The 25,844-nt window shown below is 38.5% G+C and overlaps 3 protein-coding genes across 4 annotated transcripts; 1 reads left to right on the top strand and 2 right to left on the bottom strand.

Annotated features, from left to right (window-relative positions):
• Positions 1 to 2,341: 2,341 nt before the first annotated feature.
• LOC124443080 lies at positions 2,342 to 3,241 on the bottom strand. The gene is made up of 4 exons (XM_046993606.1): positions 3,156 to 3,241; positions 2,911 to 2,970; positions 2,680 to 2,823; positions 2,342 to 2,532 (listed from the first exon to the last, which is right to left on the bottom strand). Exons 1-4 carry the CDS (start codon positions 3,219 to 3,221, stop codon positions 2,473 to 2,475), a joined length of 330 nt encoding a protein of 109 aa, XP_046849562.1. The 5' UTR covers positions 3,222 to 3,241; the 3' UTR covers positions 2,342 to 2,472.
• LOC124443075 (cysteine-rich protein 2-binding protein-like) lies at positions 3,221 to 8,550 on the top strand. 2 transcript variants are annotated; one of them, XR_006947480.1, is made up of 2 exons: positions 3,221 to 5,528; positions 8,503 to 8,550. XR_006947480.1 is itself a non-coding variant. In XM_046993600.1 (1 exon), exon 1 carries the CDS (start codon positions 3,376 to 3,378, stop codon positions 5,452 to 5,454), a length of 2,079 nt encoding a protein of 692 aa, XP_046849556.1. In that variant the 5' UTR covers positions 3,221 to 3,375; the 3' UTR covers positions 5,455 to 7,172. The 2 variants fall into 2 exon arrangements, 1 of the variants encoding a protein (XP_046849556.1); XM_046993600.1 differs by lacking the exon at positions 8,503 to 8,550 and having other exon boundaries at positions 3,221 to 7,172.
• On the bottom strand, positions 7,474 to 25,835 carry LOC124443073 (centrosomal protein of 162 kDa-like). The gene is made up of 18 exons (XM_046993598.1): positions 25,780 to 25,835; positions 25,540 to 25,627; positions 24,960 to 25,278; positions 24,431 to 24,473; positions 22,603 to 22,928; positions 21,859 to 21,914; positions 19,803 to 19,836; positions 19,634 to 19,732; positions 18,669 to 18,926; positions 16,793 to 17,757; positions 16,134 to 16,352; positions 15,409 to 15,603; positions 14,866 to 15,034; positions 13,204 to 13,455; positions 12,185 to 12,453; positions 10,008 to 10,828; positions 9,150 to 9,405; positions 7,474 to 7,927 (listed from the first exon to the last, which is right to left on the bottom strand). The coding sequence occupies exons 2-18, from the start codon at positions 25,621 to 25,623 to the stop codon at positions 7,568 to 7,570; spliced, it is 4,725 nt and encodes a 1,574-aa protein (XP_046849554.1). The 5' UTR covers positions 25,624 to 25,627; positions 25,780 to 25,835; the 3' UTR covers positions 7,474 to 7,567.
• Between the last annotated feature and the right edge of the window lie 9 nt (positions 25,836 to 25,844).

The following is a 25,844-nucleotide window of genomic DNA, read 5'->3' as shown; positions in this document are numbered from 1 at the left end:
GACTTGTATATTTACAACGAACTGAATTTAGTTAAGGTCAATTTGTTCACATGAAATAAATCAAATGAGATATGATCTTCGCACTTAGCTGGACAATTTAAGCAATCGTCTCAGGACCTGAAAAAATCAGGTGACTCAACGGGATTCGAACCCATGACCAAACACCGCACTGCATAAAACATTCATATGAAATAAATCAGCAAAAGTAAAGTCAATCTTGCCTCAGGTAAGTCGATCTCAATCTTTATCCACTTTACACACTTCAAGTCAAACCTTCGTTCGACGTCATTGCTCTCAGATTGAAACTGTTGCAAATGGAAGTGGAAATAACCCAAATGCAGAAATTTCCTTGCCAAGTATCACACTTTCATTTCTATCCATATAAATAGGCAGTGATAACAGTTGTACTACAGGTTAACTACAGGGAAACTACAGCTGTACTACAGGGTAACTACAGGGAAACTACAGCTGTACTACAGGGTAACTACAGGGAAACTACAGCTGTACTACATGGTAACTACAGAGAAACTACAGCTGTACTACAGGGTAACTACAGAGAAACTACAGCTGTACTACAGGGTAACTACAGAGAAACTACAGCTGTACTACAGGGTAACTACAGAGAAACTACAGCTGTACTACATGGTAACTACAGAGAAACTACAGCTGTACTACAGGGTAACTACAGAGAAACTACAGCTGTACTACAGGGTAACTACAGCTGTACTACAGGGTAACTACAGGGCAACTACAGTTGTACTACAGGGTAACTACAGCTGTACTACAGGGCAACTACAGCTGTACTACAGGGTAACTACAGTTGTACTACAGGGTAACTACAGTTGTACTACAGGGTAACTACAGGGTAACTACAGTTGTACTACAGGGTAACTACAGGGAAACTACATTTGTACTACAGGGTAACTACAGTTGTACTACAGGGTAACTACAAGGTAACTACAGTTGTACTACAGGGTAACTACAGTTGTACTACAGTTGTAGTACAGGGTAACTACAGTTGTACTACAGGGTAACTACAGGGGAACTACAGGGAAACTACAGTTGTACTTCAGGGCAACTACAGTTGTACTACAGGATAACTACAGGGCAACTACAGGGTAACTACAGGGTAACTACAGGGAAACTACAGTTGTACTACAGGGCAACTACAGTTGTACTACAGGGTAACTACAGGGTAACTACAGGAAACTACAGTTGTACTACAGGGCAACTACAGTAGTACTACAGGGTAACTACAGGGCAACTACAGTTTTACTACAGGGTAACTACAGGGTAACTACAGTTGTACTACAGGGTAACTACAGTTATACTACAGGGTAACTACAGGGTAACTACAGGGAAACTAGAGTTGTACTACAGGGCAACTACAGTTGTACTACAGGGTAACTATAGGGTAACTACAGTTGTAAAACAGGGTATATAAAAAAACTGAACAGTTTGAAAACGTCGCTATATAGTCGCAAGATTTGCAGAAACATTTGTCGGAAATAGTTGGACTTCCAATGGTTCATCTGACTGTAAAATTGTTGCAAAAAACAATTTTTACAATGAGAATTGTGTTACCAAGAAGCACTTTTGAAATAGCTCACGCATAAAAATGATGTAGCTAAAAAGCAATTGGAACACGTAGGGTTAAATATGGCATGTGTTCAAGGTAACAAATTTTAGAACCTTTGGCTGATGCGTATGCGAACGCTTAGTTTTCAAAATGCAAGTTATCTTGAAATCTTTGTTTTCAAAGTTCATCCTGTTATAATCCTCATCAATTACGCGTGAATTTGAGCTTGAATTATTCAATTATGAATAATTGAGGAGGGTTTTTAAGAAAATGACAATTAAAAATCCAAAACGCTAAAAATCCGCAATTTGGATGACTGCCGTTCGTTCACGGTTTGGCGAAATTTCAAAAATTTGTAAGCTTGAACTGCATGTGCCATATTTAACCCTATGTAATCAAATTGCTTTAAGCTTTGTTATTTTCATGCGCAAGCTAATTGAAAAGTACTTCTAGGTAACACAATTCTCACTCTAAAAATGGTTATTTTTTTGTGAAAATTTTACCCTCATATGATTCATCGGAAGTCCAACTTCCTATTCCATTAAAGGTTTTTTTGATACACCTTGTAGTACATACAAAGATGTTCGAATCACCCTATGTTTCAAGAATATGGAAACTGAAACATTATGGTGAACATTATATATGAGCCAAGTATCGAAGAAATCAAACATGATATGTGCTTGCAAATCCCTGCTGATTATTCATAGCAGAAGGAATCCAAGAAATGAAAATGCCGGAATGATCAATTGCATGATAGTGTGCTAACATTCAAAAACCATTTAGTTCAACAATAGCTACAGAATATGCAGGAAAGGTACAAAAACTTGTTAAATAAATTATCAGAACTTTCCCAACAAGTTGGAATGACCAAAGCAACGTATATTTACATATATTCAGTCTGTTTCTCCTAAATGTTCCTGCGGAGTCTTTCCTGTCAAGAAGTGTTTTCGTTTCTGCAATGAAATAGAAAATGAGACATACTTATTGTGTAACCATCTCCAAAGCAAAAACAAGTATGATGCTATGTGATGGCTTGCAGGCATAATGCAATAGAAGAAATGCCACAAGTTTTTTTGTTATTTCAACTGAAAAGTTCTTACCCGTTCCCATTTCAAAAAGAGGAAATATGCGCCAGGAATGACTGCACACCACATAACGCCAAGGAAGATGGTTCTTGAACGAAACTTAAAATGCTGTTGGGTATTTTCTCGCATCGAGCCCCACCGTTCGAAGGCTGGATCCCGCTGTTAATATCCACACAAGAAATATGAATGACTAATGACTAATGACTTCAATCTTAATGAAAATTCAACTATGCTGCTGGGGCTTACTATCAGCGATCCATATTGCTCAGGAGGGAAAAACTTTCCTTTCGCTTTCATCTCTGCTTTCTGACAAAAATAAACAAATTCCAGAGGACATATCAGAGAACGATAACAATGATTCAACCAAAGAAAAACATTCAGATTCAAGTATGAATTTCAGAGCAAGCAAAGCACACTATGCGCCAAAAATGGAACTGAAATGTCCCTTAGTTTCAAGAAAACATTATGCAAGTTAGCCTCACAAAACGCACCCTCTGCAGCGTTATTTGCACGGGATCTGGTCCTTTTCCATTTTGAGGACCTGAAAATTCAGCCATATTGCCAATTCACTGATCTCAAGGACAACTGTAGCACTTTAATTCGCGGAAAGGTTCATGGGTGATAGTGTTACAGACCTACAGGTTTGCCGGCTCAAGAACAAGATGGCGTTCGAAAAGAATAATAATATAAATACAAATTTTGGAGGGAAATATGGCTTCTAAAGCGAACCAAAAGAATATAAATACCATAAGCGACGGATATTCTAACACAGAAACCTCAAAAGACGCAGTGGTGTGTTATTGTGGTGATAATATCACAGCAAGCATGTTGAAGTGTACGAATTGCGAGAAGCTATTTCATGGAGATTGCCTGAAAAACGGCCGACCGAGTAACTTCAAAGGCGATGTGTTCTTCGACTTTACGTGCGCAGACTGTTCCGAGACTGGAAAGGAGATTTTTAAACGCAAACCCATGAACTGGTTGCAGGTTGTATATCTGGCGCTGTACAATCTCATTTGCAGGGGCAGTGGACGAAAGGGTTACTTTCGATGGAGGGACGATTTGTGTCAGTTTATCGAACAAAACTGGAACTGCTTTCACGCAGAGAAAAAGAAAACGATGTCGTGGTGCAGCACGGTGGCTGGTACTTTGTCGAGCAATTGTCCAAAAATCTTCAAAAATGGTCAAAAGGAGTTCAAAGAAGGCGGTTGGTGGTCGCTCAACGAGGTGCTCCCCCCGTCTGAGAAACCCGAGGTTATGATGCAGGGTCCGAACCACAAACGAAAAAAGAAGCGGTCTTCGATTGGTGGTGGCAAAGGAAGTAAAAAAAGCAAAACGGAAGCTAAGGTCGATGTGAACGGTGACGCGGATGTAAACCACGATATTTTTGACTGCGGTAATACGGTTTCGACGAATGGTATGGACACGAACGACTCGATGATATCCATTATGGACGAAGCAAACATCGACACGTTTCTAGATTGTAATGGTGACATGTCTGACCTAGATATTGGTGATCCGGGCGCAATGGACGAAATCTTTCGTAGTTTAGATTTAAACAGATCAGACGATTCACTGAACGCTTCATTTACGGAAAGCAGAATGGAACGCGAGGAGGATACGGGAACCAAATTAGAGCAAGTAGAACAACCGACTCCGTTAGATTCAACAGAGAACGATGTTATTGTTCTTGACCCGAAGGAAGTGCACGGAACTCAATCTTCGGCTTTTACGATTGAGAACGACCATGTTGAAAAGAGCACAGGCCATAGAGATAAAAGTCGAAAGAAAAATCTGAGGGCGATGTACCCTCACGAGGAGAAAGACCTCCTTGAGAAACTTAATCAGATTGATTCGAGCGATGTTCGCGCGAGGCGATTGCGTCGAAAACTGCTACTCAACCGTCAAAAACGTCAGTATGGTTTGCCCGTGTTTGATCTTGATAAATTCATAGAAAACTCCATGAACACTGTTTCGCACTATATCGTAGACAAAGGAGAGTGCACTGCGGTATTGAAGCAACCGGAAGTACACACAGACTCAGTTCGAGGTACATCAATGCAACGGATTGCTCTAAGACGAGATCGTATTCTCGATCGCTTCATGATGCAACCGGTTTCACAGAGACTAATCAAACCAGTTAGCTTTCTTAGCCGTTTGATTGGCTGCCACCCGAGCGCTCTGAACCGATCAATCACTAGCCCTTACACTTCGCGGGTATTGAAACCATTCATACGTCGGGACTTTGAAGCCGAGCCCACGAAACTGAAAGTGCTTAAGGAAATCACAATGCGGTTTCAAAAAAAGTTCCTAGGCGAGGCGCATGCACACGACACGTGTACGTTCGGTTCAATAGACTACTGTTATGTCCAACCGCATCACATACCCGGCGTGAATGCGTTGTGTCGCGAGTTCTTCTGGTGCGGCATCGATCTTTCGGAGTGTCTTCAGTACCCGGATTTTACGTGCATTGTCCTTTATAAAAAACTGATCATCGGCTGTGCTTTCATGGTGCCGGATGTAAAATGCAACGAGGCCTACATTTCCTTTGTAGTGGTGCATCCCGATTGGCGGAGAGCGGGCATTGGTTCATTTATGATCTACCATCTCATTCAAACGTGTTTAGGTAAGGACGTCACACTTCATGTGGCCGCGGACAATCCTGCAATGTTACTCTACCAGAAGTTCGGTTTCAAACCCGAGAGGTTTGTTGCGGGTTTCTACGACAGATACTTTCCAACTCATTCCGAGCACTCCAAACATGCGTTCTTCCTTCGGCTACAGAGATGACCGCACAGCACAGAATGCATGCAACTGAAGTGGAGGCAGAGAATACCGGCTTTTCAACGCTCTTCAACAAATCGGTAATTATTTCCATTAATATTTGTTTCGATGGTTAATGAAGCTGAGGCTACGGCAATAAGTTGCAGTCATGCTTTCTTTGCCAAAAATATTACCGCCGATGTTAATGAGCGAAACGCATGTTATGTCGGTTGCTACATATTTTTCATACGTTATTCCGAAACCAGAAGTTCAGTTGTGTGCAAAGCATCAAAAATATCAGTTACACTTCTTTATTTTTAAATATTTCTTTTTGCGTATTTTAGTTCTTTCCAGCGTGGCCATACATGCAATTTTTTTACTAGATTTGGTCTGATGAGGTTAGATCGGAGCCATGTATTTGTAAGAGTTGGGACACGTATTGTTCTCTGCATTTTGCATTGTGATCACCGGTGATTGGGTAAATATGGTCACATGGGCATCCAGCCGCCATTTTTTGTCCAAAAGCGCAAATTATAACCATTTTTTACATTGGAAATAAATTATAAAAAAATGTTTGCAATAATTTTATGTTGCGTTGTAATAGTACCAGTCAAAGCGATGAAGAATAGAAAGATACGCGCTCCCTTGTGGCAAAAATAGTATTAACGGCGTATAAATTACATTCGCTGCACCAAATAAACGTTTTTCTATTACTATAACATCTATAAACAACTGAATTCTAAATGTAAGAATCGCTGTCTATACATGAATAAGAAAACTCAACAGGAAATTTGTCTTTCCACCATTTAATGCTTTATATTTGCTGCCTTTTGGAACAGAAATGGCAGACGCTAGGCAATCTAACTTCGGGTGTCCCAACTCTCCTGATACAGGGCTCTGTGTTAGATTCTCCCGCCTGCTTTATACAGCTGCAAAGTTGAGAACACGGGGAGTGTTTAAGCTCATCCGACTAAATCTGGTAAAGAAAATTTTCGTATGTGTTCACACCGCTTCTTTCTGTAATAACTCCACATTCACACCGCTTCTTTCTGTAATAACTCCACATTCACACCGCTTCTTTCTGTAATAACCCACATTCACACCGCTTCTTTCAGTAATAACTCCACATTCACACCGCTTCTTTCTGTAATAACCCCACATTCACACCGCTTTCTGTAATAACTCCACATTCACACCGCTTCTTTCTGTAATAACCCCACATTCACACCGCTTTCTGTAATAACTCCACATTCACACCGCTTCTTTCTGTAATAACCACACATTCATACCGCTTCTTTCTGTAATAACCACACATTCACAATGCTTCTTTCTGTAATAACCACACATTCACAATGCTTCTTTCTGTAATAACCGCGCATTAACATGCATTAACACGTGCAATCGTACCTTGAATACGAAATTTGACGAGATTTTTCTCGTTTCTCATACGAAGCTATTGAACCTGTAAATTTTAAAGTTCAAAAAACCAGCAATAACTTTATGGGTTTGTCGTATTTCATGAAAAAAAATAATGTGTAAATACCAAATTGTGTAACACACGGGTAGCAAACAATTGATGGCAAAAATGAAAACCCTACCGAAGTTGGAATTCCTAAAGAGGATATTCTAAAATTCCTTTGCCATTTAAAAAATATAATTGAATATGATACGGTGGTCAATTTTCATTAATATAACATGCACAGCGCCATCGTGTTTGTCCCTGTGTAGATCACTGGTGTATATATGTATACATACATGTACCGTGCCGGGGCCGGTTGCACGAAGCCTGGATAGCGTTATCCATTGGATAGCACAAATTTTCAAAATTGTAAAAAGGTGTTTGTATTTGTCTTACGACAAAGAAATTTCGTTATCTTCGAACCAATATTTCATTTCAGAGATTGCTTAGTTCGAATCTTATATTTTTTGCTTTTTAAAAGTTTTTATAAAAGTTTAAAAAAAATTGCCATCCAAGGGATAACGCTATCCAGGCTTCGTGCAACCGGCCCCAGAACTGTACAGAATTGTAAAGTCTTTCAAAGAATCGATACACTGCGCATGTATTGGTTTTTTCTTTGTAGCGTGGTTGTCTATATACTTAGAATTCTCTATACCAATAAATATTTTTTAAATACATTTTTCAGTATTGTAAATGTTTCACTTTACCCATTGGAATGACGACACCTTGTTGTCGAAGTTCCTCCAGTACTGACAATATGGAATCGAGCTCGAGTCGGAAACGCTCGGTCTCTTCGGTTTTCTTCCGTAGCAAGGCCCGCCATTTCGTAAGAACGGCGTCTTTTTCATCGTCGGCATTCATCCGGAGATTCTGAATTATCGTCTGAAGTTCGTGCTCTCTTCGGGAATACCGCGTTTCCATGGTGGCAATCTTCTCCTCCAATTGAGAATAGTGTTTCATTTCGGGCGTGTGAAATTGCTTCGCTTTCTGCAGATCCGATTTCAACTGCCTGATTTCTTGTCGCAAAACTTCTTCTTGAACCTGTGACAAAATGAACAAACGTCAAATCGTTAACTAATGGCTATAATCCGTTAACTCTAGCACAACCGTAATCTTGACTTGCAAATGGCGTTCAGGCATATTCCCAACAACACGATGTGTATGAGTTAGATTGAGTTAGAACGCCTTTGTATACAATTGTTGTCCAAAAGTAGGGTCGATGCAAGGATTGAAGGACTGAACTTTCTTGGCCCACTTTAGAGGCAAGAGGAGAAAAGCAATTGCAGACATTAATGATACAAATAATGAAATGTAATTCCACCGTGATTCCCTTTGAGGACTTTTCTCCATTTTTCTAAACCAAATACATGAATTACGAAGAAACAATGGCGTTCTCAACTCGCCCCAAAACAAACACTAACGCTTTAAAACGTAGCTTTGCTTCTAAAGGAGCAGAAGCAAGGGAAAATGTTAAAGAAAGTATTCCTGGATTTCATATTTCTATTTTTAGATAGCTTTTTTTATAGATGTAGTATTCTTTTCAAAATTATTTTCCACGCGGCCATTTGAAAATCAAACTTCTATTTTGATCGACTAAGGTTGTTTTTCGCGTTTAGGATCCAGTTTGAGACGTTACCGGCTCCAAATATTTGTAATTAAGAAATAAAAGATGTTTACCGTGTTCGCACAGTCTTATGCAAACCAAGGAGACATTAGGGAGAACTCGAGAGCAGATCAGTGCAAGCCCGAGAACGAAGTCGAAGGTTGCACCTAGTCAGAAACGTCTTATAAAATAACAATAATGTGAAACAGATAAATTTAAAACAAACGTTTTAATATTTTCTTCAACATGCATTCATGATTGATTTGCAAATTCTCTTTGATTGATTGATTAATTTCATTGGTCGAGCTCCGATTGGTTTTCACATTCTAACGCAAAACACAGGCTAATGCAAACACAGCTATAGACCAATCAGCGCACTCGTTCTGCTGTTGTTATTTTATAAATAATAATAATGCTTTAAGGCAAATGACGTTTTAGGTCGAAACACAGGACGGTGGATTAAAATGCTCGATCATAACTACCGTTGCAAGTTGTCGATTGGTTAATACAAGATATGCAGCCAGCACTCAAGTTTGATCGTAGCTACTATCTACTAGAAATCTATTGTTTTCACAGTGATAATGGAGCAACCAAACACTTACGTTGAAATAATCATAAAAACCCGGTTTCCTTTTAAACATAAATCATGACATCAAATACCTTCTTTGAAGCAAGGTCAGCTTCTGTCTCTGCGCTCGCTGCCAGTTTATCCTTTAAACGTTCGATTACAATTTCCAACCCTGCAATCTTGTTGCTCAATTCGACAGTTTTTGAGCGCGAATGCTGAGCGATAAACTCCTGCTTCATGTTTTCCAATTCTTGTCGATGCTGGCTTTGTAGTGAGCGCAACTCGTCGTGCGAGGCTTCACGTTCCTGACGAGCGATACGCTCGACTTCCGCAAGAGAGGCCTGGTACCTGAACACATAGAAGGAGAGTTATAAACTGGTTGAGTGCTAAATAAAGAGCGCACAAAGACAGTCTTTCTTAGTTAAGTCGCATGGGATGAAAACAAGAACTTCGCCCATTGCAGAGTTCAAAACTAAGGAGTAAAGAGGGCTAATCTTTCACTCTACAAATATAGATAAAAACACGGTTTCATAAAACATTTATATTCCTGGGGCCGATTGCTTGAAGCCTGGATAGCAATTTTTTCAATCACCGACATGGAATTTTCTTTCGAAGATTACGAATTTTTTTATCTTAAGAAAAATATAAACACCATTTTCGCTAGTTTGAAAATTTTTGCTGTCCAATGGATAATGCTATCAAGGCTTTGTGCAACCGGCCCCTGGAGCTGGCGACTCTTCATTAAGGCACAAGGTACATTCCGCGGAGTACTATTTTACATAGTCCAGTGAAATTGTAAGTTCTTGCCATTTAAGAGACGAAACGATCAACAAATAGTGTAACTGGACTCACACCGTGCATTAAACACAACTACAGTGAACAATTTAAGCACATTCTCATCATCCAAGAACACTAACGATGTTGTGTATTCAGAATATCTGAGTCTTCACCTGACGCGTTGCTGATCCATTTCCACAGTGACCTGGGAAAGTTCTTCGCGCAGTTGTCTATTCTCCATTTTTAACACATCCATCTTTTCCCTTGAGTTATCTTGAACATTTCTAGTATCCAAAAGCATTTCTTGTCTCTGATATTGCAGCTGGGAACACGTCGCCCGCAGTTCTTCAATCACGCGGTCTTTTTCCCGACACATTTCGTTCAGTTCTTTTAAACGTGTTTGTAACTCGTTATCGACGGGTGTGCTATTCTTGCTTACATCTCTCTTAGCCTTTCGCGTTTTATTGTTTTTTCCCTCCATGCTAACATTCTTTCTCGCACTTAACATATCACGTAAGGATTTGATTTCCACATTGAGTTCACCAGTTTTGCGTTCATAATCCTCGCGTGCCTGCTTCATCTTGGCCTTGAGTTCTTCTTCATTCCGTTCGTGTTGCTCACGTAAATCCTTTAACTCTTTCTCCATAGACGAAGTTTGCGCACGCGTTCGTTTATACGAAGTCACCTTCTCACGCTCATCTACCAAATCGCGCTTTAATTCGGTCACGTGCCTCTCGTACTCCAATTGCATTGCGTTGTACTTTTGTTCGAGGACTCGAAAACTTCGCGCCCATTCCTCCTCTCGTTCTTCAATCTCTCGGTTCAGTTTCTTCACTTGGTTTTCCAAGAACGCGTACGAAGGTCCGCTCTGTTTCTTCGGGGAATCCTCGGGTCTAAACGGTTTTCCATCGCCGGGCGCTGAAGAGGCAGCATATATCAGAGCGGGAATAGAATTTGGATAACGGCGTTTGATAATTTGCTCCATCTCACGCACCTATAAGAAACGGTGAAAACAACGATTTTGCGAGACGGGACACAATATGAGGATGATTTGTGAAATGATAGGTAAGTACCAAAAACCAATGTGTCGAATTCCCTTAGTACAATAAAGGATAATAAATAATTATTGGATGAGGTAGAGCATGATATCAAAAATCATTCAGACCGAAGCGAAACTGAGACGAATAGCACTGACCTAGGTCTGAATAATTCTTGATATCATGCGAAAGTCGAATTCAATAATTGTTTTATTATTCACTTCAACTAGATGAATATTGAAACATATCAACGTAGAACATTTTTAAAACCTTCGCTAATTTTGCCTTGTCAGACAGTTTATTTAAGTTCTTCTGTTTTAAATAAGTTGAACGCCAGCTTCGCCGCTTTTTAGTGTTTTCCGCACCTTTTTTGTTCAAAAGCTAATGGATATCGTTTTTAGAAACAGTGGCAATCATCACTGTTGCTTGAATTTTTTCAAAACCGGCTTCTAATGGCGTGAATAATTGTAGAAACTATTACTTGCTGATAAGACGTCAGAATTACAGATGTCGACAATCATTCGCAGGTGATTGACCAATCAAAACCCGACATCGTTTACATAGTGAATAATGTTATTATAATGGCATATAGCCGTAAAGACGTCGAGGAGTGAAAAGATTATGGTTCGGTATCTTCTTTTATCATCAGGGCTCATACTCAGAGGCAAAAATGAAGTACAATGAAGTACATTGACGCTAGATAGAAATTCACAAATGAGCGTTGATTGCTGCTGTCGAATTGACCCATCCATAATATGTAAGAACTCAATGAAAATTAACGCAGGGTTGCACCAACTTCACGATGTGAATTCACAGAATCACATTAGTTCCCAGACTCCTCAGACTTAGTTCACCGAATTACAGTGCATGGTTTGAAGTTGTAGGGTCGAAATCTTAAATGAAGCACCAGTCAATAATCATAAAGTATTTCACTTCACACTAATTCACAATGACAATACACATTTCCTGTACACACAATACAATGACGTAAGAACCAGATAACAAATACGGCTAACCTGACGTTTACTCCTCATTTGACACTGAAGATGACTACCGCTAAGGTTGTCGAAACGTCAGTCAACAACAGTCCTTCTCAGGACTATACCAACCTGGACGATCGACATTTACAAACATATAGTCAATAATCATGTCGCTTATTTTTTCTATAGTGCTTAGAGATTGATCATGAAAGTATTCTAAATTTCAATTGTCACTGCATAGCAAGGCATAGTCGCGGTTTCAAGAAGAGATGATCGCTTCTACAAAGCAATTTAGTTTCGCATGCAGCTAAAAATTATTTGCGTTTTGCAAACCTGTCGTTCGAGATCTTGAATGCGTTTAGCATCACCGGTTCTCTCCTTCTCTTTCCTTTCTTTCTCTTGTTTGATGGTTCCACGTTCTGCCTCGAGTCTTTCGATCAGATCTTTGAGTTCCTTTATCTCCTCATTTTTGTTCTTCAACAATGCGGCGTCTTTGTCCAGAAGCTCTTGATTTTCAACGTACCACGCTAGCTTTCTATTGAGACGGTTGATCTCGTTTGCGTGAGTGGATTCCATGTCTTTAACTGTCCGCGAACTTACACCTTAAAGCAAACATGATATAAATTTTCACTACCAAACAATATGAGCAATTTCATTTCCTTCGAGTCTAATTTTCGTATTCGACCCGTTACATATTCCAGTCCGGTACCTTCATTAAGAGTGATGTGACGTTGAAATCTAACTCTTATGTATCCTAGTGTCTTCATCGTGAGTTGTAGAATGTTGAAATTTAAATTTTCATATACTTTAGTCTGATGTCTTTAACAAGAGTGATTTGATGTTTTAACTTGAGTCCTTACGTACTCCAGTCTAATTTCCTCATCAGTAGTGATCTTGTGTTGAAACTAGAGTCTATATATACTTCAATCTAGAGTCTTCATCAGCATTGATCCGATGTTGAAACTTGAGTTCTTAATCAAAAGTGATCTGTCCAGGAAACTTAAGTCTTTATAAACAGTCTAACACATGTATACATCTTTTACCACACCTAAGTCGTCAAATTGTCGAATGTAAAAAGCATGACACAAAAAAAATGAAATCTGACTGAATATAAACTGCGTCAGTCTATCCGAACGTTGTAACCCAACAAATTCATTAAATACAATGTTTGACAACTCCCAGTAGTGATTGAAATTGTTAATCATAGCATTATCATGAAATAAGCTCGATCCCGAACGCAACCCAATGGCTAAGCCTTAACAAGTCCAATAATTTATTGAAGGCACGAAAGTTATCAGGTCACAACGATCAGATGGCTTTGTGTTTATCATAAATAACAATTCACTATTTACCAAAAGATTCCTCCGCTCTAGAAACTGCTTTGTCTCGTTCTCTCTCTAAATTCTTTATCTCAATTTTCAATGCTCTTTTTTCACTTTCTAAAGCATCCATTTCTTTCTTCATTTCTTGTTCATTCGATTTTAACATTTTCAATTGGGAATGCAGCTGACCAATGCGCTCAGCTCCTAAAGCAGCTGTACCACTGATCTCGAATGTTCCTTCTTTCCTTTCAAGTTTTTCTTTTAAAGCAGCCACTTCACCGGCTTAATGTCAAGAAAAATATAGATTGATGTTACGACTATTTTCGTTTTTAAGGCTCATGCACTACCTGTGTTACCACACGTTATCGTAGTTTATATTCTAGGCAGTGTAAAGACAGTTCTCGTTCTCTGTTGTTCATTCATCACTACCCACACTGACACATGTTATCTTAGTTTATATTTTAGACAGTGTAAAAGCGTGTTCTTGTTCTCTGTATTCATTCATCACTACGTGCATTTACACACGTTATCTTAGTTTATATTTTAGACAGTGTAAAGACTGTTTTCTTTCTCTGTTGTTCATTCATCACTACCTACACTGACACATGTTATCTTAGTTTATATTTTATGGAGTGTAAAGACTGTTCTCGTTCTCTGTTGTTCATTCACCACTGCCTACACTGACACACGTTGTCTTAGTTTATATTTTAGGTAGTGTAAAGACTGTCCTCGTTCTCTGTTGTTAATTCATCACTACGTACAATGACACACGTTATCGTAGTTTATATTCTATGTAGTTTAAAGACTGTTCTCGTTCTCTGTTGTTCATTCATCACTATCTATACTGACATACGTTATCTTAGTTTATATTTTATAGGTAGTGTAAAGACTGTTCTTCTTCTTCATTCATTCATCACTACCTACACTGACACACGTTAACTTAGTTTATATTTTATGGAGTGTAAAGACTGTTCTCGTTCTCTGTTGTTCATTCACCACTGGCTACACTGACACACGTTATCTTAGTTTATATTTTATAGGTAGTGTAAACACTGTTCTTCTTCTTCATTCATTCATCACTACCTACACTGACACACGTTAACTTAGGGCTGTTCACAGGAACCCAATAACCGGGATTCACCGAAGCGTGAAATGATTTCGAGTCATTGAAAGGAGTAAAAACTTTAAGCGCAAAACTTATAACCTTTTCTTACAAGCGTCATATTTCATTTTAGTCGTAAATTTCAAATGAAGCTAAATTATTTGTTTTCATTTTTATGGTTTTGTGAATTTGCAAAGTCAGAGCATCGAGAAATTGTTCAAATAAGTTTTTTGATGTGAACTGTTTAATCTTTTCCATTTGCCAAAATGATTGAACGCTTCGCTGAATCCCGGCTACCAGGCTCATGTGAACAGCCCCTTAGTTTATATTTGAGGTGGTGTAATAACTGTTCCTCTTCTCTGTTGTTCATTCATCTCTACCTACACTGACATACGTTATCTTAGTTGATATTTTAGGTAGTGTAAAGACTGTTCTCATTTTCTGTTCTTCATTCATCCCTACCTACACTGACATACGTAAACTTAGTTTACATTTTAGGTAGTGTAAAGACTGTTCTCGTTCTCTGTTGTTCATTCATCACTATCTACACTGACAATACTATTTCATTAACAGTTTTCTGCAAGCCTCACCGAGTTTTTGATTTTCTTTAAACATTTGCGTCTCGGCATTTTTATTCTTAATCTGTGCTTGTTTCAAATCGTCATATAGCCTCTCGTTCTCCTGTTGATAGCCCGTCAATAACTGATCTTGTTCACGTATTTCTCGCTCAAGTTTCCGTAATTCGTCGTCGGTCATCGACTGAAAGGAAGTAAAAGATAAACGAATCGATCCAAGTATCGTAAAAACCTAGTTGTTTCGATCTAAAAGTTTCTAATTGTATATTATTGTCAAAAAATTGGATATAAGCTTTGAAAAAAAAACGCTCAGAAAAAATGTAAAATCTTTTAAGCTGTTTTCAAATCAAAATTTAGTTCTTTAGTCGATGCCATAATAAAATTCATATGTATAACTGTTCATTACATGTGAGTGTTATCATAGTGAATTGTTTATTACCCCGATTACCCCAATTACAATTACCACGATTCTCTATGCTATGAAACGAAAAACAGCGTTGCAAAAACGCGGCCATTTCGAACACAACACCAAAACGGAGCAAAACTCTGACGGTATACCTTTAAGTTCTTTCCTTTATCAAGCATCTTTTTATCCTTTACGTCCTTTAATTGAGTATCCAATACAAATATTCTTTGCTTTAGTTCGTCGACTTCTTTCTTTTTATGTAAATTGAGTGACTGCTCGTGTCTCTTCCATTCTCTGGTTTTTTCTGTTAGTTCATTGACCAACCTCTCTTTCTCGCTCCTTTCATCCTTAAAGTATCGCATCGAGCACGTGAACATAAATTACGTGAGTGTATATTGCCTGCATTATGTTGAATAAAGTTTTTAACATACTCAAGCTATATGTTTTTATTAGGAAAGTGTGATGTTTAAATGCAAGAATATGATGTTGTTACTCGATCACTAAGTCTAGAGTCTTCATCAGGAGTTATGTAATGTTGAAAATTGAGTCCTTATATGCTCCAGTCTAGTGTCTTCACCGGGAGTGATCTGATAATGAAACCCGAATTCTTATATACTACAGTCTAGTAGTGTCTTCACCAGAGTGATCTAATTATGAAACCTCAGTCCTTATATACTAAACGTCATTTGATTTTGAACATTGAGTTCTTAAATACACTAATCCAGTGTATTTATCCAAAGTGATCTGATTTCGAAACTCGAGTCCTTATATACTCCAGAGGTTTAATCAGGAATGACCTATGTGTGGACCCTAGTTCAGTGTATTGTTTTCATTACGAGTGATTTGAAATTAGAACGCCTTACAAAACGCATCGTACCTGCCACATGGCTTGCCAATGTTCCACCTCTTTCCGTAAAGCTTGTTCACGTGACATGAGAGTAGAACCGATTTCTCTTTCGGACATTCTCTCATCTTCCACGAGAGGATCGCGACCGACAACGTCAGCATCAGAATGCACATAACTGTTAAGATACTCCGCAAAAGATTCCACGGAAGCCATCAATTTTTCTGGTGAGCGTTCTTTTGAGATCTTGGACTGCAGAAGAGGCGAAGGTTTTACGAAGAGAAGTAATTTGTGCAACGAATGCATTTCAGAGGGAAACTAAGGTGCTCGTATCAAGTCAAAAAATCACACAAAAACAAATTTCCTGATGGCAAATAACTTTTCCGTAAAGAGGTGTAACCATTGGGTGCAACGCGTTGCAATAATACCAAAACTAATCTGTATTTAAAAACTGTCGATTAATACCCAAACTAACGAGCTGCATAACACACACAAACAAACATGTTGTATTATTTTCAAACAAACCTATTGAATAATACACAAACTAACTGTTAAATCATATCCAAAGTAATGAGTTAAATAACATCAAAACTCTCCGTTCCGAAATTTCAGATTCATAATACCGACCTAAACCCTTTTTTTCGAAATTAAAGTTCACCCCATAGTTTCACATAAATCAACACATATATCACCTTTTCTTTTCTATTTCTGGATGCTATTTCTTTTCGCCTATCCTTCCATCCAAAGCGATCGTCTATTTTTAAATTTCTGTCTCCTCTTTTCGCCGGCTTTACGTTCTCGTCTAAAACATTTCCTGCATTCTCCTCAATATTTGTCCTTTTCCTTTGCCCCAGAGAACTCCTAGGCACGATCTTCGACGAGCTTTTCTTCGTTGCGCGTTGTCGTCCTATCAGCAGCTTTGCAACACTTTGTGTTTCTTTTCTCTGTCGAACAATCGACTTGATGTTTTTTAAACTTTCCGGAGGGGGAGTGTCCTCGTCCGTTGACATCTCATTGGGGAAATACTTCCGTGGAGAGGCTGCTTTCGTATCTGGCGTACTTTGATCAATATTTCCTGAATAATGACCATATTGAACTCGACTTGGTGATTTGAGAGAATCTTCACCGCGCGTCTTCGCATCATCAGAGGCAGGTTTAAGACTGAAACCGTATTGGACCTCGGAGGGACGAACTTCGTGAATTGTCTGCGGTAAAAAGCTCGTATCTTTGGTGCCAGCATACTGAAGAGGCTCTTTCATGACTGGAAGCTCGAAGCCCGTCGACATACCAATCGGAAAACCAGTTGATCCGGTTTTAATGACGTCCTCGCGTCCTAAAACTCGTTTTACGTGCGCGTCACCCAAAGCGCTAGCTGACAGAGCGATTCCAGTCTGTTCCTGCGCTGACCCACTCGTATCAAAGGGAAGTGGTAAAGTTTGATTGAGCAAGGGAACGGAACCGGAAGTAGTAGAAGTAAATCCTTTCGATTCAAAAATTGTACTTGATACAGAAGCAACAGCCGGTTGAGCAGTGGCAGAAACACGCACTTTACCGGGGAAGGCAGCTTTTTCTTCCCTTAAGGGGGCTGGTGGTTTGTCAACAACGATAACACTTTGGTTCGATTCATCAAATTCTTGTTTCCTTTGAATCGAATGGCCTGAAAGACAGACACACAATGACTTTATCATGTTATAAAGGGTGGTTGCCATATTGGTTTTACAAGTGGAAAAAAACGATAGGAATCCGGCACAGAACAAACTCGAGCTATTGTATTAGAATTTCATCAATTTGATACGACTGGCTTGTATATGATAAAGAGTCATTTACGTACGCTTGACTATGTGCAGGAGGGATCGATGCTCATTTGACAAGAGGGGTGCGGATTTTTCAAGGGGGATGCAACGTGGTGAACCTTACAAAATGGTGAACCTTGTGTAAAACATTTTATATGTTTTTTGTTAATGTAAGAACCATGTAAGAACCCGACATATAAGACAGTAATGTATTGATAAATATCTATACCATAGTTAACAACAGACTCTTGGAACTTAGTTTGGGGGTTGTTGTCGTTTGTGGTCTACAGTTCGTGCATGTTAAGTTACGCTGGGCAATGCAGGCTAAGGCCGTGCAATATGTATCCATACTAAGGCTAGGCAATGAAGGCAGCCTAAACGATACGGCTAAGGGCAAAGTAGGCATCTCTATACTCTATACGAACAATTATAAGGAGCATGCCATAACACTTTGCCATGGCATCTCTCAAGCACCAGTCCGTTCAATCCGAACGAACAATATAGCTACATAGAACCGTATGCAAGCCGTACGCAAAGCAATTTTCATGCTTGCTGGCTGGGTCATTGAAAGCAGCCAAAAAGGTAAAAGTGATCAATGATGAAGGCAGAAAGACGATGATGCGATCAAACTAAGTTACGCCATTCAACGCCGCTTGGTAACTGATACTGTAAATAATGCGAACAATATATACACACGTTAGCCGTTAACTTAGCTTACTAATAAATAATGCTTGTAGATATTTGTCTAGTATGTAACTCTATGATTTATACATACTTGAATCCTTAGTGCCTTCCAGATTAGCAGCCTGAAGAACCTGCTGCAAGTCGGCCAACTCTCCGACATCAAAAGTATTAAGTAATTCCGTTCCGGTCTTTGCAGTCTCGGATGGTGCATCCTCAACGTCACTCTCGAAATTTTCCGAGTATTCTTCGACTTTTGATTCGTCGTCATGAGTGATGTCATCACCGACGACGTCATCACCGACGAAATCATCGTGGGCGACTTCTTTCACGTCAGTTCCAAGTTTTTCATCTAAAAACGCGAGAAACTTTCACGCCTTACGCGATAGTGTCAAAGGACAATAACAGTCATCTATACCGTGGATATATTAAAGTTTACCGATGATCATCATTAGTTGCGTAGTACAGACATAGAAGCATATATGAAATCCACATGATTATCAATATCATAGAAGACGTGATAACAGTGCCGGATGCATGGTACGTCAAAATCGAAAAAAAACGCTCGTTCTTTAACGTAAATAAATTCAAAATACATTAAAAAGCATTTCGATAGATAAAATTTATCCTTAAGAAACTCAGAGCGAATAGCATTTTCGGTTAACGTAATTCAAAATAGAGCTGCTAGAATTTATTTCTACTCACGCTGGACCTGCCACGTGACAATACATTGAAAGATATAGACATCAACATCCTTACACACAAAGAAGAAAAGAGTGGAAGTGATGAGCCTCAACATCCCTACATACCAAGGATAATATAGTGGAAGTGAGGGATTTCAACATCCTTAAATAACAAGGATAATATAATAGAAGTGATGGACCTCAAAATCCTTACATAACAAGGATAACATAGTAGAAGTGATGGATCCCAACATCCTTACATAACAAGGACCACACGATGGAAGTGACGAGCCTCGACATCCTTTTACATACCAAGGATAACATAATGGAAGTGATGCTGATAGACATCAACATCCTTACATAATAAATATAGTACCTTCAGAAACAGGAACATCAATCTGCTTATGTCGAATCTGCTTGATCTTTTCGCGTTGATCGGTGCCGACAGTGGAGTCCATAGAATCCATTAGCGTTACTAAAAGTGAAATATCATCAGGCTGTTTGAAAGAACCACTATTCGGTCAGAACGTACACACAAGCATTACCTTTGGACAACATTGAGGGTTTACTATCCAAGTCCTAAAGAAACAAATTTAAAAATGTAAATCGATGATACTCGTAACACAATATAGATCACACGCAAGTATAACGCTGACAAAAATTGATCGAATGCATGTTACGCGTAACATACACACTCTAGAGAGCTTCAGATCTGAGTACGAGTACGACAACCGCTACGATGTTTACACGAAGGAGATCTGAGTTCCAGAACTGGTTGTCGTACTCGTAGTCAAGCAGGTTGTTGTTGAAGTGCCTATGAAACGAAAATTTTGCAAGTTAAATTATGTTTGAAATGACCAGAACTTTTGAAATGACAGTTTCCAATTCATACAACTTGTGACGTCATGTTGCATAATGAGTTCCCACAATGTTTCAAATACTCTTTAGTTTCCTGACAACTTTAGGTTGATACTAGTAGGCAACATTTTTTAGCATTAACCACGTCACAATGAAGGGAACTCTGCCCTTGTTAAGTGAAGTATACGTAGGTAAATATTACCTAATAATTTTAGTTGTCATTATGCAATGTGACGTCACAAGCTAGATATATCGGACAAAGCAAGAACCTCAATATCTCAAGAATTAAAAGTGATATGCATAAACTGGTTTAGAATGTCCATTGTCACTTTAAAATATCTCTTGAATAAAAGTATTACTCAGATAGCAAAATTTTCGTTTCATTGGCACTTTAAGACGAAGACCTAGAGTAAGTACAACTTACACAATTTTAATTAATGAAATACTTTTAGTTGAAATGTCCAGTAAGAAATCGATCTTTGAAACATGCATTCGCTCACGAATGTAAAAAGTTAATATAGCAACTTGTTGTTTACGAAGTCAACAAAACAAAAGTCTCCTCGCACATAACAACTCCTCGTTATAACAACAAACAATAGCTACATCGTCCATTAATGATTTGCTACAAGGAGTTACCTTAACTAAACGGTCTTCAATACTAAAATTATACATGTCTATTTTGATCCATCAAGGCAGGCGGTTAATGGGACTCTTGTCCAGTGCTGACACTCGGTGTATGCACATTTCACCTACCAAAACTTTACTTTCCCCCTACCTCCCCCTACGATGATTTTCCTTGTTTCCCCCTATTTTTCCCCTACACAGCAACATATCCCCCTATTATATACCTACGTCGGGTCGGACCATTGAATTTTTTAGTCTGTTTTTAAAAAATGCAAACAAAAAAAGATTCATTGAAAACGAAGAACATCTAGACGACAAAGTTAGTAATTTGGTGTAGGAAGGAATGACATGCAGGTGACGCAAATGACACACTGAGTTTATCTAAGTTGCTGATCTTCTATTGCCATATATGGTCACAAATTGTGCCAAAAGAAAGATTCTGTTACAATCACTTGCTAAATGGTGAGAACACAGGAAGAAAAGAGTATTTTGGGCAAAAATGAGGCTCATTTTTAAACAATTTTTCTTTCTCCCTACAATCCCCCTACAATTTAAAGTTTTCCCCGTAGGTTTCCCCTACCACCTACAAACCACTAAATCCCCCTACTGTAGGGGATTTCCCCTACGAGTGGCAGCACTGCTCTTGTCAAGCCGCACCGATACAACAAGAAAGTGTGCTTATGTAAGCCACAACTATTCATAATTGAGCTCCTGGAGCGTGTGAGAAAACATTTACCGCTTTCATCGTACCTCGACCAGCAGAAAATAACACTTTTCGTTTTGGAATATTAAGTCACAAAATATGCAAATGAGCAATTGAACGAAGAAGTTGTCGAATCTCGTAGCGGTCATCGTATTCGTAGTAGAATCTGAAGCATTCTGTTATCTACATAGCACATATCTAGTTGCAAACAACATGTACGATACGTGTAACATCCGCTAAGCATTCACATGACACGTGTGCAGATTGCACACAACATGAATAACGCGCACGTCGAACAATACCGTAACACAATAACAGTCACGTGCATTTCAAAATTGAAGTAAAAGCGTAAGCTAGATGCGTCCTAAGAGCCGGTTTCAAGACTGTCTTTCTTAGTGCACTTCCTTTTATGTTACCTTTTCCTTCGAACGTTTTTTATCTGTCGAGGGTAATAAGGTGTCCATGGCTGCTTCTAGCAAACAAGAAGACATTCATTAGACTTACATGTGAATATGGTTCGACTAGAAGCAAAACATTGAATCATGTTTGAAAGAAACAGTATCAATAAAACAAATAAAAACTATTAAAGTTTAGTGCCACGAAAATTGAGCAAATATACGGACGATCATAAGAAAATTTTCAAGTTCGTGCACATATTTAACGCACGGTTATCAAGACAGCAAAAACGTGAATAAGCACTTGAAAGTATCATAGCTGAGGAGTGATTACTCTGTCTTGATGCTATGGTCCTTCAACTACTTAGTCAAGTGAAAAACAATAATTATCAAGCAAATTCTTAATGGTAAATATTGAAACAACACTTCCTGCGAGAATATTTAAGTAAAAGACAGCGACGTTTGCATTGCATGAGTGACGTGCACGAAAGTACATGAATGATGTGCATGATAATACATGAGTGATGTGCAAGATAGTGCATGAGTCATGTGCATGAAAGTACACGAGTGGTGTGCATGAAGGATGCGAATGATAGTACATAAGTGATGTGAATAATAGTACATGAGTGATGTGTATGATAGCATATAAGTGATGAGCATAATAGTACATGAGTGATGTGCATGATAGTACATGAGTGATGTGCATGATAGTACATGAGTGATGTGCATGATAGTACATGAGTTGTGTGCATGATAGTACATTACCAGTTGCATTGAAAATTGAGTTTCCTAACTCAGCTCCGGTGGCTTGCAGAGGATCATCAGCTTTCGCGTGATCTGTAATGCTCGTCTCTTCATCCAGCTGTTTGTTAAGCTTTCCATAGTCTAGGTTCGACCTCTCATCTTCAAGTTGTTTGAAGAACTCTAGTTTATCGGCTAGTTCGTTCATTGTGTTACCAATGGTGTCGATGTTAACGCTTCCATCATCTTTTTCGGTCTGTTCTATGTGGTTTGGCGATGCCGATGAGGACATTTTTGATCCAGAAGGGTTCGTATGGCTATAGATCCTCTCGTTTTCGTCGACGTCCTGGCTAGAAAAATCGCATGATTTAGAACGTCCTGGCTAGAAAAATCGCATGAATTAGAACGCCCTGGCTAGAAAAATCACATGAATTAGAACGTAATGGCTAGAAAAATCGCACGAATTAGGACTTCGTCAGGTGATCTATGTCATAAATCGGACGCCATCACATGGAGCCTGGGACGTACGAGACATTAGATCAAAAAGCACATGAACAAGTATATGAACTAGTAGATAAACACCGCATTGTAAGTGCTTATCGTTATGTTACTAATTTTATTGTCTAAGTCATATTTTTTCAATGTTGGGATTTTTGCATAAAAGTACAATTTTGCCCACGTTGTGTTCTGTATTGATTGCCAAAGTCAATTGACGTAATTTGACGAGTCAAAAAACGACTCAACAAATGTTTAATAAGTATGATGTTCAATAAAAAGTTTGATATTTTTCAAATAATGTCGACTCTTTTCTATTTTTCTCTAAACTCTCAAAAATGACTTGGGCAAGAAAGTTAGTAAAGCAGTTGATTAGAGACCAGCATAAGCAAAACTAAAGAAATTAATACAGGAAACAACATAAGTTAAGTGTTCTACAGTCATATAACATAATAAAAAGCTAACTACGTCACGTCTATCAAAGAGCTTGAAGTCAAAAAAAATCAAAGAGAACCAATCCTCTGTGCATTATAGATAAAATAAATTTCTGGTAGTAAAGAACAGTGGATCTAGGATGACTATTTAGCAGGATTTGCTCCAGTTTGGACTACATTATTTTAGTGGGTACACTTCAGGTATTGACATGCCTGAACGTTTTTTTTTCTCGTGTTCTGTTCTGTTATTTTTTACACGTGTGATTCATCAAGCGCATATCATTATTGCTTTTAATTCATTACTTGGGAATTTTATATTTTGCTGGGAAATTAGCATCCCGGGGGGACGGTTGCACGAAGGTCGAATAGCGCTATCCACTAGATAACAAATTTTTTTGACGTATCTCTTAAAAGGGAAAATATAAAATTTAAACAAAGCAATCACTGAAATGTAATGCTGTTTCTAAGATTATAAAATTTCTTTATCATAACGAAAATACAATCAACCTTTTTAACAAGTTCAAAAATTTTACTATCCAATGGATAACGCTATTCCAATTGAACTAAAATACATGAAACGCTACCTGAAGCAAATAATTGAAGCCAAATCTTACACCCAGACACGCGAGATTACACCCAGACACGCGTGTGTAGTGTTTCAAGATTCTCTCCCGGGGTGAAAATTGATCGACTACACACGCGTGTCTGGTTGTATAATTTGTTAGACTTTTCTTATAAATTATTAGACTTTTCTATTACAGGTAGCGTTCCATGAATTTTGGTTCAATGTGCTATCCATGCTTTGTGCTACCGGTCCCTGCATACCACCTAGCCAGCCTAGGATAGGAGAGGATGCACACCTCTCCATTTCCTTCTATTATCCACCCAGTGATTCCATTCCTGTTAGTGAATAATGAATTTACCTTTCAATATCGGACAGTTTGGCAGCTTCATCCAGTTTAACACCTAGTAAATAGGAAACCATGGATATGGGAGGCACTGATGGTGATTCTTGAGGGATGAGGGTTTGAAGGTAAATAATAAACATTCTTAATAACAAGCACTGTAAGGCGTTTCAAAACAAAAAGTAATCCAGTTTGAACATGCTGGTCAGGTGCACATAAATTACTGAATAAACGGCTCCAGTTCAAATGCAATGAAAGACTACATGGTTCAAGCAATGGAATGTCATGTTATTTATAGCATTTGAAAGAAAAATGGGCAAATGTGAGTGATTTTCTGTTTAACATTGCATCTTTCACCTCTTTCATATTTTTAGGCAGTTTGCATTATGAATTTTATGAGATTTTGGTCATTGTGTCAAAAAATATCCAAAATTTGCACATTCTTATTTTGCAAAGGCACACTCTTCCATTGTTTTTCAAGCTGCATGTAACCTTCCAATGATTAATTTAGGGTGTTTTGTGAAAATTTTTGACAAGAAAAACACACCAACTTCATCCAAGCTATCCTTGCTCATTGTAACGGACGCTCCAAGGTCAATAGGTGATTGCCCAGCACCATCATTGTTTTCCGTAGTTTTTAAATCAATTTCTTTACCATAGTTCTCTGACTCGTGGCATTCTTCTTTCAAAGTTGGTGTTTTATACCATGTCTCAACTGCAACTTTTGAAGCTGAGTCATCCTCGTTACTGCTTTCCCACCAAGGTTTGCCAGCAGTGGAAGAGAGCCTCTGAGCTTCATTTTGGTCATATTTTTTTAGGTCTGGGGACTTTCCTCTAGGAGAGCTGAGAGACTCTTCTGAGAGTGACTAAGAGTATGAAAACACAATCATTTTACAAAAGACTATACATTCTCCATAACAAGCACGTTACATGAGTAAGTATATTCTACATATATATAACATTTAATCGTCACATGTGTCCATATTACAAGCAAGATTAGTCATTTTAAGCCCATACATCAAAAAAATTAAGAAATTGTCAAAGTCAAACACGACTCGTGCAAAATTCTACTTGGACAAAGTGCATACTTGTTTTCTAAAATTATGACATGACAAATAGTCAAATACCTCATTTAGAAACTGTTCAAATTCAGCATCCAAATCTCGATTCGACTCCTTCAGACGTTTTCTTAGCGTGCCCCATTGGCTCATGACTCTATAAAGACATGCTTACATTGAAAACACAACAAGGATTTGCCAAAAGGCGTGAAAATTAACAGAGACAAAGTTTTAACACCGAAATACATGTAGGTAAACCAAAACACAAAAACAAAACGAAATACACCGCGCATTGTGACCAGGCCTTACATTTCCGTGATTGGCTGAACGGGGAAGCCAATAAAATTGCTTCTTCTTTTTAAGCAAATTACAAA

The sequence above is a fragment of the Xenia sp. Carnegie-2017 genome, unplaced genomic scaffold (assembly GCF_021976095.1).
Source record: "Xenia sp. Carnegie-2017 unplaced genomic scaffold, XeniaSp_v1 HiC_scaffold_20, whole genome shotgun sequence".
Classification (NCBI taxonomy): Eukaryota; Metazoa; Cnidaria; class Anthozoa; order Malacalcyonacea; family Xeniidae; genus Xenia; species Xenia sp. Carnegie-2017.
The sequence above is the reverse complement of the archived record's forward strand: the minus strand, read 5'-3'. Positions and strand labels throughout refer to the sequence as shown.

Coding starts and splice junctions, on each gene's coding strand:
- LOC124443080 (XM_046993606.1), bottom strand. CDS start 3,221: ATGGCTGAATTTTCAGGTCCTCAAAATGGAAAAGGACCAGATCCCGTG. Junction 2,971..3,155: donor TGCAAATAACGCTGCAGAGG/GTGCGTTTTGTG, acceptor TATTTTTGTCAG/AAAGCAGAGATGAAAGCGAA. Junction 2,824..2,910: donor AGCAATATGGATCGCTGATA/GTAAGCCCCAGC, acceptor GGATATTAACAG/CGGGATCCAGCCTTCGAACG.
- LOC124443075 (XM_046993600.1), top strand. CDS start 3,376: ATGGCTTCTAAAGCGAACCAAAAGAATATAAATACCATAAGCGACGGA.
- LOC124443073 (XM_046993598.1), bottom strand. CDS start 25,623: ATGAGCCAATGGGGCACGCTAAGAAAACGTCTGAAGGAGTCGAATCGA. Junction 19,733..19,802: donor ACCCTCAATGTTGTCCAAAG/GTAATGCTTGTG, acceptor TTTCACTTTTAG/TAACGCTAATGGATTCTATG. Junction 15,035..15,408: donor ATAAAGGAAAGAACTTAAAG/GTATACCGTCAG, acceptor ACTTCCTTTCAG/TCGATGACCGACGACGAATT.